A 14,791-nucleotide genomic window follows, 5' to 3' on the forward strand; every position below is an offset into this window, starting at 1 on the left:
GGACAAGTAAACTAACCTACTAACTAACTAACCAAGTGGTGAATGCTGGTGGATGAATTTGTTAAGAGAAGAAACTGCTACTGTAGACATATTAAGGTTTCATTCACACTAATAGCACTGTGGACTCAGTCAGGATATTGCCAGAAAGAAGCTTTGATCAGGAAAAACAGCCAGGTTATTCTCATCTATCAACTTTTATGTCTAAATAATTGCCCTCAGATTACTTTCTGTACTGCAAATTTTTTGCTCTAAACAAATGTCTTAGTTAATGGCTGATACAGGAGTGGTTGTAATGATTCTGGTAACTCAAGCCAATGACATGTTTTAAGTCATTGATAAAATGGAGTCACATTGAGCTGGAAGGTCATTTAAAAGCGATGTGTCCTTCAAGTAAGAAGTAAATAGTTGATGTAAAAATGTAAAGGACCATAAAGTGATAAGCCAAGTCTTTCCAATAATGCTATTATGTAGAGAACGATTGCAGGTACCAAAAGCTGGTTGATAAATGTTTCACATTTTTTTGTAGATACAGATACAGAGGTTCATAATTATGCAAATGTCACCAATCACCAAATCCCTATGAGGAGTCTTTGGATCCAGTGATTGCCAAAGGCTCCCAGCTGGGATTTTATGTTCATTTTTTTGCTTAATAATTTTACGTTTTTAAAAAGGTAAACCCACAAAACCCATAATTTATCACAATGGACTTGTTCAATCTCGTCAAGTTAATCAAATTCTATAATGAACTTGCAGAAAGTCCATTCTATAGGAATAACGATAATAGGCATAAAACTGTCTGCAGAAAAATGCTTAATATATTAGCTGATGTTGCATATTTTATTGATTTTTTCATCTTGTGCTCTGCAGTGCAGGATTTAATTGCCAATCAAATACATCCTACTCCAACAAAAAAAATGGAAATTTTGATTTAAAAAAATAAGTAAGAAATGTTAATTTTGAATTGAAGAGTCCCATGTTTGTGATTGAGCAGCTTCATAATTGAAAAGTTTTGTGTGAGATTGAAAAAAAAAATAGCATCTCTTAGGCACAACTCCTACTTTGATTGCTCTGCATTAAGTGAAAGGACAGCTCAGCACTTGTGGACTAACCTAATTTGCCTCTTTTACCACAAACCCCAAAAGGCAGCCTAAATTGACCTTTAACATGAAGCAGACAGATCAAGTTAACAACACTGTTTGTGCTATCATCTCTAATTTAGGAGCATCTTCTTTGAGAGAATAACGAGAAATCCGTATAAGCCTGGATTCCTTGCTTTAAAGCTGTCTAAGAAATCTGTAACTGATCTAAAGTGTTGCAAAAATTCTAATTTTTTTTCAGATTTCTGAAAAAAAAATAAAAATAAAATAAAATTAAAAAAAAACAAGCATAGCCTTTAGTAATTGGTAATACGTCTCAAAACCCCCCCTTATAATTCAAAAGTACAGTGTTGATCTGATCAAACTATCTCATCAAATAGCTTTAAACTTTTAACAACACAATTTAATTTAAAATCAGTGGATTATGTAGCGGAGAAAAGCAGCCCTGCATGGAAATGCAACACTTTAAAGTAGTGAAGTGTTTACGCAATTGACGTAAATCAGCTGATTGAGTCGTGGAGAAAAGTGGCTTTGCGTCGATATGCAACTCTTTACGTTGTAATGTGTTGCATAACGGCGTAAAGCCGCTTTTCGTTGCATCAGAATCAGCTGATTCACATTGATTGCGTGAACAGTTGAGGCATTTGTCAAAATGTAAGTGTTATTTAAGTGTCATCGGCGACATCTCTGGGGTAAAAAGGGTTCATCTCCAACTTCAAGGGTCACGTGTTTTTTAAGGCAGAGCTTAAAAACGTGATAGAAAATTGAGTTGCGACGTGTGAATACCAGAGTCTTGAATGAGGAAGCTCATATATACTTTTGATTGGGAGTGGGAGTGAGTGATTGGGAGCCACTTGAATGTCCGCAAAGGGCGGTGTGAACGAAGCTTCGGCATAACTGCTGTTCTTCCGAGGACCGATAGATCTAGTTGGCAAAATGCATTTTCTTGACTGCTGGTTAAGGTAAGAGTTAGGGTAGGTCAAGGTTAGGTTAGATTGTACCAAATCAATCGATGTCAATACACGGCTCGATAGAGAGATGCTGTACAAGTGTGTGTGGATGAATGTGTTTTCTGTCATCTCTTTCTACTCTTCCCTGACAACAACTGGTCGCAGTAGATAGCTGCCCTCACTGAGCCTGCTTCTGCAGGAAGTCTCTTTGGCTGTATGTGATTGTATGTGCATCTTCTCAGTGCAATTTTCTTTTTTTTTCCATAGACAGTTTTCAAATGCATTTAAAACATTTCTTCCTAAATTGAACAGGATTAAATTCTAACAATCTGAGTTGATTCGATTATCTTTTTTTCCCCTCGCTCGAGTTTCTCCGTACGTAAAGACTTTGATGAAACAACATCATTTAAATGGCTGCAAAGAAATGAAAAACATATCATTTTCAAATTTGTCTGCATTTCTTTGAGTCTTGGAAGCAAAATTCAGAGACTCTGCAGGTGGGTGGAGGAGGGAAAAGCACATCTTGATTGCTGCAGAGCGAGGACGTGTCCAAGGCAGAGCACTTAACAGAGAAACAAATGTCTTTTAAGAGAAATGCCACGATCGCAGACAGGATTTGCTCTGTCCTCATCTTATCCACGGACTAAATTGATTGTTTGTACTTTTGTTGGTGAAAACATACTCCGAGGGCTGCTGCTTTCATCAAGTTAATCCCAGCAAGATGCCCCTTGTGCATTAGTCTGCTGTCCGTATGTTTGCTCATCCACCCAACTCCTAAGCTTTGTTCGTATAGCTCAAACGCTTCAAGCCTGAGAAGCTTCACCAATCAATTGAGTCCATTATCGGAGGGAAATTTATGAAATGGGTTGAATATAAAAGGGTTTCACTCCAAATGCCGCTCAATTGTTGGGAGATTTTGTGAGCATGTCGAGCTTTTTTCTTTCCTTCCAACAATAGATAATAAATTGCTGTTTGCCCTTAGTGGAAAAAAAAAAAAACTGTGATTAGTCTGCTTCCCTTTGAAAGAAGGATTTGGCTAAAAAGTACAAAAATAAATAAATAAAAACTAAAAAGTTTAATGGACCGACCACAGAAATTTAAAGTGCTTTTTTATGTGATCCAGTGCTGTGAGGGAACAACAAAGTGAGGTTTACAATTTAAAAGGCAGGAAAAGGACAAGTTGGATTGCAGCTTAGTTTGTTTAAAATTTAGTTTCCCTTTTATTTTATAATTTTTGTCTGTACGTTTGTGATAAACATTGATACTCACTCTAACAGACTTTTTCAAATACAGGTTTTCAGGATTCTAGTTTCAGTTTGGATCATTATATAAAGCTTGTGAGTATAAGCGCAGTGATGGCAACATTTGATTTGTCTTGTTTCATATTGAACTTCAGTCCAAAAATAGAGCTTGAAATTCAATCCATGTCGTGCTAAAACCAAACAAAAAATGCTCATGATTTACTGCACACATTTACAATAAAATGTATTTTGTCGTCTCGACAAATTTGTTAATCAAGATTGATAGGAAACCAAAAAAAAAAAAACATTTATATTTTATGACATTGACCCCAAATGTTGTTTATGAAATCTTATATCTGATTATTTTACGATAAATCTAACTCAATGTTTTTTTTCTTTAACTGAGACTTATTTGAACCTTGAAAAGTTGCCATAAAGACAAAAATTCAACACTAAGTAAACTAAATCATTGTGTCAACAAGTTTCTTTTAAAATAAAAACACCTTTGGTTTACTTTTATTTTTCAACTAAAATATTCACATCATCTACAGTTGTTATTTTACTCACTGGGCCATTTGTTCAACAGCCACAGAAGAGAATCACTCTTTACGCTACGCTCCACTTGCATAAAGAAAGAAAAGCTGTTAATTACCATGTATGGGGGGGGACAATAGAAATATAAATGTAGTTCAATACTATTTATAATTTCATCTTTTTTTTTTTTTAAAAGAGCGATGTATTAAAAAAACACTTTTTTTTTAATTTGGAGAAAAAAAGGAAGAGAAGCTTATTTTGAAAATGAGTGTTAGGTTATTCATAGAAGCAATAATCTCCAAAACAGGGCCACCGGCTTTTTGTTTGTTCCAAAAGAATATGAATTATGAGCTCATGCCAGCACTAAATCCTGTGGCAACATAATTAAGCACAAATAAACAGTCAAATAAGCTCATACAGAGACCTAAAGTGGAATCATGGACTGTCCATTAAATATTTTCACTCTCTGTTCTAAAGAAATGCTTAATGCCACTTATTACCTGTACTCTGTATCTAAGTAACAGACACAAATGTGTTTATTGGTTTCTATTTTGATTCTAAACCTTTTTTGGACATTTAAACAAAATGTAACAATACAATCATTATGTTATATGCTTTTTTGAAAGAAAATCAAATGTAATTGGTTTGGCTTTAAGTAAAATTCCGGCATTAACTAGAACACCTGGGGGCAGGAAACTGACTTTTTCAATGTTATAAGTTTCAGAAAAATGTGCATATATGTTGATAAAGGAGTCAGTTTACAAGTCAGTTTATAGTCAAATGTAAAAGATAAACCTGTTTAACAAAAAGTGTATAAAAGTGACTATTTCACACATTTTGGGTTGATTTGGAAAAAAACTCTTTGCATTCAACTACAATCTTGGAAAAATGAAGTTAATAAGATTGAAAGTGGAAATTTCCTCGAGGACCCAAACTTGTGTGTAAATCCCAACATAACAGGAGAAGCCAGTAGACCAAAGTGTTAAGCAGAAAACAGAAGCATTAAATCTGAATTGAAAGGCTTTTTGCCACTGCTCTATGAATGTGTGGAAAAGCATTTCTGCCATTCTTCAGATTGGCACTTTGTGTTTCAATTTAATCATTAAAACAAAAATATTGTACCTTTGTGGTTTGTGTCTGCAACGGCTTTGCAGATGTTTGGAAAATCTGAAGCTATTCAGTTCTACATGTTCTCCAAAAACATGTTTTACTTTTGTGTGGTGATTGATCATAAAGTGTTTTTTTTTTCTTTTTTGTGTGATCGACTGACAAATAGACACTGCCCCCCCCCCCCCCCCCCCACATCGAAAGACAGATGGAAATGTGTCCCCAGTCCCCCGTCCACAACCTTGAACAGGATAAAGGCGGCATATAAAAAATGTTTGGAGAACTGGATTTTGTCACAACCTCTTCCAAAAAATTCACTCCCCCCTTGTTTTCTAATTCACATTGCCCCTGGTTTTAACAATAAATGATTACTCAATGAGAAAGCAACCAGTCATTTGAAAGAATTTGTTCCAGAATGCCCAGTGACTGAGTACTCTGTTTTCTAAATGTGCCATTCTGTGTTTGGACGTTTTCCATCATCTCCATTGATTGCATAGAGCGTGTGGTGCTACGGGTTGGGTCTTTTGTAACTCACAAGATAGGAAAAGCAATTTTCCCCCTGCAACTAATACATTCCTGTCACCATAAAGTGCCAAGTCAAACAATTATTTAAGCTGACTGCCACCTGAGAAATCCTGTCATCTTTAAACATGACAGAACCTGCTGTATTGCTTCAGGCATTACGCTGCTTCAAGGTCCAGTGGTTCACAACACATGATATTACCAAAAAAGGGGTCGCACGATGACCTGATTGGGGAAAAGAAAAAAAATCAATAATAATTTCGATCCATTGTTAAAGCATTCACATTTGGTCTTTTAATTATCATTATAGCATTTTAGAAGAAAAAAAAAGGGTTCTTTTCTAGAACAAAGTTTTGGCAGAGAGGCAGTAGGTCATTAGAAATTAGCCTCTGAGTTTTGGGCAGGACCAATGGTGCAGTGTAACCCTACCTCCATTTCCCATCATCAATCTGTTTACATGCTCTCCTTCTAGCTTACAGCCCCTCACAGCCCCAAACAAATAATAGCAGTGCAACAAAAACAGCGAGTAATATTGGAGTACGAAGAATATGAAGACGCACGGATCCATTTGTCTACAAGTGGATGCATCTAAAAAAGAAAGAAGCGGAGAAAGGAGCTGTAGCTTGCCATTGTTATTTAAACTTTTAATTTGTTTTTTAATTTGTCTGCTCCTGATTCACAATGATTTAAATAAAATGAAATAAAAAATTCAGAAATACCATTTTAAGCTCAATTTTCTTTATATATGCCCTCTAGAACCAGAAAAATGCCATAAGAACATGTTAAAAACACCAAAAACATAATATTCATCTGAGTGGGTCTTTAAAGTGAAACTTTATGATGATTAATTAAGAAATCTCTCAAAGAGAATTTAAATACTTGATTTATTTCCAATCAAATAAAAAAAACTGCATAAATTTGTTTCCAAAAGACAATCGCAGGGATGCTGCATCTACCTCCCAGCGACAGGTAATAAAACTAATTAATCACATGCAAAACTGTCAATCATTATTCTGAGGCTTTTTTGTGTTTTGATTACTCAAAAGTGTAAAAAGAAATCTAACTATAAAAAACAAAGATCAATTAAAAAGGAATAAATTCCTGTGATGTCAATGTGTTTGAATGAGAGACTCATGGCAGCCCTCTATTTGCTGCTTAAAATGCACTTTGTGCTGCTAAGATAAATTCTGAGTACAGAGGAAGTGCTGAGAGCATATGTTGATGTGATGCATTATGGTCCCCAAGCACAAATGATTCATGGAAAAAAAGCCACACATGCATGTCATCTGAGGAGTAAAAACTGGAATTTCACTGAATTATTTCTAGAGAGAGGTTGAAGCTTCCATCCTGGGTGCCACGGGAGGAAAGAAATTATAAGGTAAAGGGATGAAGAAATCAGAAAGACTTCACTGGTGGAGTCAAGCTGTATTCTTTCAGGTGAAAGTGGATGTAGGACCAAACTATTGCTTTCTACGACACCTTGTTTTATTCCTGTTGATTAAGTTTATAAGTGCAAGTGTGTAAAAAAACAACTTTATGAATTCTTACTCTTTACCAGACAGATGATGCTTGCACTAAATATACGAGACAATAGCACATTTCAGTGAACCAAAACATCCTGTGCCAGCAATGCTGCCCAAGTTTGGAGCATAACTGCTTAGACAATACCCATCATAACAGCTCCAGCTACAAAATGGTTCTAAGCTCAGCAAAAGACACATCAGCCTGAGCTGCGGTCACAAAGAGTGACTGAGGCTCCTGAGGGTCGTACGAAACGCAGACCTACAATTTACATCAGCATCCCACAATCGCATCAGCGGACAGTGCAGCTCTGATGGCTGGAGGCAGGCAGGATTAATGAACAGGTGTGTAGTGCTGACACCCCCAGGGACAAACAGGTTGAGGGCGAAAGAGGCTGGGAGAGAAAAGGCTTTTGATTTGGTTTTGCTCCACTGCTGAAACTTCAGAATTCTTATTTAGTTTTGGTGGGGGAAGAAATAAGACATAATCAGAAACCTTAAAAAAAAACATAAATTTCTTTTTTTTAAAGGAAATCTCAGTGGCTTCAGTGAATGCAAAATGTGTCACAGAGGGGGGATAATTTTTACTCTTTTGTGAGAGCATTAACTTTTCTGATAATCGACTAGCATAGCATGCATCAAAACCCTTTTATCTTTCAAGCAGGGGGGCTGGAAATCAAAAGGTTCATGAATAAAATGCACAAGCCTGTCTAAAAATATTGAAACTTTTTAATTTGAGAGATCTTACTGTGAATTTCAATGGCAACATTTAAAAAAAGGATCAAATGGTGTGCTGTTCTGATTTTTTTTTTAAAGGAAATTTCTTCCTATAGCAGATTAAAAAGTGGTCAGAAACCTTTTTGATTTGGAAATCTTCTATCTGATTTTACAGTTCAAGACTTTTCCTTGCAACTGGCTCTAGCATGTTAAATGGAATGGTTGTCTATCTAATGAAGCAGTTTGAAAACAGGTGTCCCCCAGGGCCAGGTCATTTCCTCTTTTTTATTGTCTATTTATGCCAATGAGATTATGTGTAACAGTAACAGCCTCATTCCGACTAAGTGTGTCTACAACACGACCCAGGAGGCCCGTCTGACTCTCAACCAGTCACAATAATAAAAATATATTCAGGACATAAAGTGAACAGCTGGATTCTTAAATGCCTGGCTGCAGTTTTCTGACAGTCTTTGTTCTGAGATTCTGCCTTTTCTGGAACAAGAAAATTATTTACATCAATGTATAGCCGAAGCACAAGGCATGCCGCATGCATGCAGTCAGTACAGACACTCATTTGGCTTCACAACAGTGCCCTGGTTTGGTTAGCTGTCTGAGAGAAGCTTGCAAAAATGGTCAATGAGGAGCACCAAATCATTTGGCTGCCAATAACTCCCTAATCACCAGCTGGCATGCAGACGAAGATTCCTGCCTTCAAGGGGGATGGGAATCCCACGAGGGTAGGATGCACTGCTTTGGGTTTTTACAAAGATTATCATCATATCATCAAGCACTTGTGTGACCACTCTCTCTTATAGATATTTTTAATCAGTTTTACTTTTTTTTCCCCCAGCAGATTTGAATCGTGCATCTTTACAAATCATATCTCCATCCCCATTTAAATTCAGGACAGATTTAAGCAGCAAGAAGTATGCACAGCTAATCAATACTACTTGCAGTTAAGGAGTATGAATTTAAAAAGGAATTTGCGAGGTATATGTTTTATTCCCGTGGTCGATCCAATCAATGATGCTTCTCCTAAAGTCAGGGAGTGTGGGGGGCTCTGACTCCAGGCTTTGATGTTCTGAGACAATCCCAGAAACCGCAAGATAGACTTGTGGACAGATTTGGGGATTCGTACACTGAAATTCTTGATCAAATCTAAACTTCTGAAGATCCACCGCTGCAGCTCTCACCACCACCTTAGACATCTTTCTCATTTTATTCCCTGAGGGATTTGACATCTCGGCCAAATCACAGAGAAAGTATTGAAGTGAAAATTTGATAGAACTACCTTAGAGCACAGGAATGAAGTCATTTTCCTTCAAATGTCCCTTTAAGATTGAATTTATTATCAGTCATTTACATCTAATATGGCCTGAGCTCTAACATTCAGTCATAAAATCCTATTAATTTAAACTCTGCAGTTTCTCTCGCACTTTCAAGACCACAGAACCAAGTTCCGACTGCATAAATCTCAAATCCTGACTAGCTGCAGTGACAAGCCCGTCATAGATGAACGGTGAGCAACGTCCTGCAATAGAAAAAGACCATCAATGGTGAAAACATAATAAAGCGACCACATATTTCACTGTGCATCCCACAAATCACATTTTATGAGGGGCATATCTGGCCTGTCTTCAATGACCCATCAAGATGACAGAATCTCAGTGGCACCTCTAACATTTTGAATCTCAGTCTATCTATACTTGCAGTTTTACTGGGGGAAAACATCTTTAGATGTAGTCCCAAGTGATTGTTTCTATCTCTGCTCAGCAAATTAAGGTGAAGCAAATCACCTGAAGTAAAAAAATGCAGAGCAGATCATTTCTTTTGTACAAGGCTGTTTGTAGTTTGAAGATCTTTGTGTCCGATAAATACTTGTCTTTGCAAACAGACGGCATACTGCATAGGGAAAGATAAACTCTCCTTGGAATTCTCTTTGTGATGGTAAACCGGTGTGCATTCACAATGAGCAGCCGTGCTGTCTACATTTGTGTGTACGGTTACTGTGTTTTATCAACCTTTTCTTAAAGTTGTGCTATTTTTTGGAGAGTAGCTCTTGAAGTGCACAGCTTAAAATCAATTTAACATCAAACACTGAGCAACAGGGTGCTATTCACCCAGATATTTAGACAGGTAAGTTTTAAAAGACAAGCTTTCATCAGTGATGATTAGAAACCTTTTAGAAGTCTTTTTTTATTTTTATTTTAGTGACTACACATTCCAGGGAGACCTTGTTTGATGATTTCATAAATAATTAATGTGTTGTGATTGCTGGTAAAATGCCTGAACCCTCCATACCCCCAAATACCCCCCACCCCCAACTGCTCCATGTCTTATTAGAATTACCCGCGAGATAGTCTGTGATTTGAAAGTTTATGTGACAAATAGCTTATTGAAAGCCTCTGGTGGCGCACAATCATCATTCCATCATAAACAGGTGCCAAATACGCATAGGTGCTCAGCCTTTGCCGTGCATGCATTCACATGAAACACGTGCAAGGAAGCAAATTATTTGTTTGGTTAAAAGGGTATTATTTGTGAGAAGTCTTTAGGGTCATTTTTTGCAGGACGTAATTTTTTCCCTGCGCTCTGAAGCCGTGCGTAAAAAGATGGATGTTTGGAAAAACGCGTTAAAACTTCAACAGATTATTTATAAAAAGTTCAATACTTGGGACTAAGTTAAAATGTGTGAGAATCATTTGTCTTTTATAACCTTTTGATAAAGTGTGTTTTGTTTTAAGAAACAAACTCACGCTGCTGTTGTGTCCGGACCAGTGCACCATCGCTTGGTTGTGTGCCGCGTCCCCCGACAAAACAAAAGTAGAAGTGTCCAAGTAGGGCTCACTTTGCCTCGGGTTTAACCCTCTGGCTTCCTGCCTAGTGCGACCGCACTCGGCTCTGGAGTTGGACGCACCTTGGACCGTTTCCAAGAACCCCTCTCTTCTCTGCGCTCCTCCACATACACTCCTGTCCATGTTTTCGGTGTATGACGCACCAACACTCCTTTTAATCTTCCTTTCTTTATCGGAAAATGTGTGTTGGGTCGTTTTATTAGCCGCCGGTGGATCCATAGAAATGTTGGAATACTTTTCCAGAGGTATTGTTGGGGCGCTTTCATAATTTGGCGAGCTGCGATATTGAGTGATATTTCCACTCAGTGTTTTATTCTCCACCTGATTTTCATTGCTTTTAGAGACAGCGGCTGGTTCCGCTTCCAAACTGCTGAAAACTTCAGACCTTTCATCGACTTTTTGTTTCACTTTGATCCCAGCTGGGTTTTTGGTCACAGGTGCGTCCCCCGGCGTTACCTCCAAACGATAAAATCGGTCGAGCGACTTAGTAGAACTTATCTCCCCTTGAGCTCCGATCTTCGGGTGAAAGAGAAACATGCAAGACAAAAGCAAAAAGCTCCACAAGGACCCAAAAACCATTGTGCGCTAATCTGACAGTCCACACACGGAGGGAAAATAAAGCACACGTAGAGCTGTTCAACTTCTGAAATATTCAAATGCTCATCTTTACGAGCAAGAAGGCATCCAGCAGACCTCTAAAGATGATTTCGTCAAAGTGAGGGCAAGTTGGGGAGGCGCTGCGCATCAGGCGAGCGCGCCAGCGAGGAGCAACTGCAGAAACTGTTAGACCTCACGAGATAGTCTGAAAGAAGGGAGGAGCGCATTAAAGCTCTGAAATCACCTCAACATTACACCATAATCGAGATGATTCCTCTGCAGCAGAAGGGAAGTTTCTACTTTGTAACAAATGTATCTCTTTGCGCAAACCTGTTAAAGTTGAAAACAGATCAGAGCATTACTGAAGTAATTTAAAGTGTTTTTCAAGCTTTGACTGTCATGCAAATGTTGTCATGATGACAACATCCAAGACATTTTACATTTTAAAAGACAAAAGGAAAACACAAGAGCAGATCTGCTTTTTTCCCTATAATTTCAATTTGGCTCTTGAAAAAGACTCACGTTCAAGACTGCGCCTGTAAAGGTGCGGTTCTGCAGATGTGCATGATCTGCTGAATGTTCTTTTAGGTCACAGCGCACCTGCAGGCTGGACAAACCAGACGAAAGAAGAAGAAAAAAGAACATTATTTTCTAAGTCATCCTTTTACTTGTTTTTCAGATTGTTCTCCCTTATGATAATAATAATAATAATAATAATAATAATAATAATAATAATAGATATTATTGTGGTTTGTGGTAATATTACAGCCATAGATTAAGCATGGACGTGTATGATCATATTTTACTGTTTGGTGGTTGCCATGGATGAATGTATTTAAGTTCCACATAAAATATTGATAATATAAAACTTAATTCGATTAAAATGATTATCTTTATTAATTTATTTGACCATTTTGGTTTAGTGCTCAGTTTTGCAAATTTGGCTTCAAACTGAGCAAATAGGAATAAATCAACAGTGGTTGACAGGGGTGAGGTGGGTAGGGACACATCAACTCCCCTGCATACAAATAACTCCACCCTCTTAATCTTAGTTATTTTTCTGCATAGTTTTTTATATTACATTTTTAATGGCATGTTGTTTTAATCATTGAGACACTAAGTACAATTAGACACACAATACAGAATGAAATTATTTTTTAATCTAGATCCTCATGTTCTTTGTGCAGGTATATTAAAGCATAGCATTCATTATGTATACATATCATGGCCTAATTTACACTCAGAGACACATACAAGAATACACTCACTGGTGTGCGCACACAGTCACACTCGCCTTGGTCAAAAATAGAATAGGTTTGCGTTTTGGTCACTTAAAACGATAAACACATTCTTTGGGATGTTCGTTTGTTTGAAATTTTTTTTTTTTACACCTATCAGCCCATTTGTGGACATTATACCTGATGAGTACTTGAGAGGGTTGCGTTAGGAAGGGCATCCAGCGTGAAATATTGCCAAGTTAACCATGCAACTCATCCTCGAAAGAGTGGTTGATTCGCTGTGGCGACCCCTGATGGGAATAAGCCGAAAGGGAAAGAAGATACCTGACGAGGATGGAAACCATGATGGAATTAAAAAACTGACTTAAATTCACAATATATCCAAGCCATCACAATCTGTTCCCAAATTTAAACCCAACACTGAAGTAACAAAAGATGCAAAAGATACCTCAAAGCACCACTAGATGATGGTTTCTATTTCCCAATGACCAACCCTAGACTGTAAAAAAAGGGAAACCCTTTATTTGACATCAACTCAAAGTTCTGGAACTATCTGAGAGAACTACCGGTAATTGAGTTTCACCCGTTGACTGTAAATGAGAACTGGACCGAGTGACCCATAAACTTCCATTGAGAAATAAAAAGCTATTACTCGGTTGTTGTTTTTGTCAGAATAACCGTACTTGCTCTGCTACCTATTTTTGTCCTTAGGTTCTTAACAATCCTATTTTTTCTCATTATACATTTATCTCGTGCTGAAAGATTTTTAAGTTATAAACTGATCAATCAGATGCCTCACTAAAAGTATGCAGTCTAACGTGGAATTTTTGAAATATTTCATTGATTCTCCTGAACCAGAATTCAAGTGGTAGGGGTGTGGATTTCCAAAAAGCTCACTCCTGATTGGTGAGAGTGGTGACCATAGGAATGTTGGCTCAGACCAACTTGGACCAATCATTGCTTACTGACGACTTCTGGTTCCAACAGAGTAATGTCTGTATTGCAAAAAAAAGCAACTAAATTGACTTCATTTCTTTGAAATCAGAATCAAGGCACTTTCTATGAGTGATGTCACACTCAGTCCAGTTCTCAAATACAGTCAATTTTTTCATCTGAGACTAAAATATTAATGATAATTAGTACCTTAAGAATCAATAAGGCTTTAACAATTTCTTAGTTCAGTTCATTTGGTGTAGCCAAATAATGTGTCCTGACTCTTCTTGATGTTAAAAACACTTTGTTTTCAATGTGTTTTTATAGCATTTCTCTCATGATGATTTGTGATGCAGCAAGTGAAGTGGGCTTGGAGGCAATTTTCTGATGAACTACTGCTGCTCTGCAGAAACTATGTCCTGGAAAACAACAGGTTTTTTGGGTTTTGGCTAAAAACAGCAAAATCATAAGTAACTGGGAACGCTTTTACAGTAGTTTAAAAGATGAATGGAGTGGCACTTTTAACACCAACCTCTGAATATATTCTTAAGCCCCTTCTTTCCAAGCTTAGGTTAGTAGGTAAAACTGCCTAATAATTCTCCACCAATCTTCTCTTAATAGGACAATAAATTTGTATGGCGCTTTGCAGCCAGAGTCCCATTCACCCACGCACACACATATTCACACAATTGCAGCATGAAGGCCTCTTGGTAGGCTTTGGTGACCTAAGTTGACCTTCTGGGTTGATTCATCTCTCTGTGGAATACCCCATCCAAAGATAACGGAGTTCCTCTCCAGAAATACAGGCACCATGTGACAATATAACTGCGAAAATTACTACTCCAAACTGGATTTAAAATTCTAAACTTTTGGCCACCCTGGACAAGAATTTGTGCTAATACGCATTTCCAATTCTGGTTCATCTCTGCATGACACCTTCAAAGCAACCCTTCCTTTTTGGCCAAGCAGATCGGCAAGTGTCTGCCGGAATTTACGACAGAAGGCTGCAAGCACTTTTTGTGAGCGTTAAGTAACCTATTACATTTAGAAGACACAGAATTTTTGTTTACGTTTATCTAACATGCAAAACATCTCTTCACAGCTTCAAGAGCAAATGGCTAGGTGTAAACTTGAATTGTGTGTAACCAATTTTTGTCTTCACAGAAGAAAGTGTCTCGTCTCCTTTGAGAACAAAACCAATGAAATATTCCTGTTTTAACTATTAACACTTGTAGAATTTGATGTTCTATTATGTGAAGTATGAATCATTTTATTTTTGTCTCATATAGATTTTGTAACAGACACACACAGGTTTGATTAAAACTTTATTTTATAGGAAAACTACTACCTTCTTTAATCCAGTAATCAAGAGGCACACTCAGAGGCAGGACATATTCCGCCCCTGATATTTGCATGTCCAGATTCAATAAAACATTGGAACCACACCTGGTCGTAAAAGGACCCCAACTCATGATGGATT

The 14,791-nt window shown here is 37.5% G+C and overlaps 1 protein-coding gene across 1 annotated transcript in view; it reads right to left on the reverse strand.

Annotated features, from left to right (window-relative positions):
• Positions 1 to 11,324, reverse strand: part of sorcs3b (sortilin related VPS10 domain containing receptor 3b) — a 48,974-nt gene extending 37,650 nt beyond the window's left edge. Inside the window, exon 1 of the mRNA XM_004077342.5 lies at positions 10,445 to 11,324. Coding sequence (XP_004077390.2) covers positions 10,445 to 11,122 — 678 coding nt within the window. The 5' untranslated portion in view covers positions 11,123 to 11,324. The remainder of the gene's footprint in view (positions 1 to 10,444) is intronic.
• Between the last annotated feature and the right edge of the window lie 3,467 nt (positions 11,325 to 14,791).

The sequence above is a fragment of the Oryzias latipes genome, chromosome 15 (genome assembly GCF_053564925.1).
Source record: "Oryzias latipes strain Hd-rR chromosome 15, Olatipes_Hd-rR_3.1".
Lineage (NCBI taxonomy): Eukaryota > Metazoa > Chordata > Actinopteri > Beloniformes > Adrianichthyidae > Oryzias > Oryzias latipes.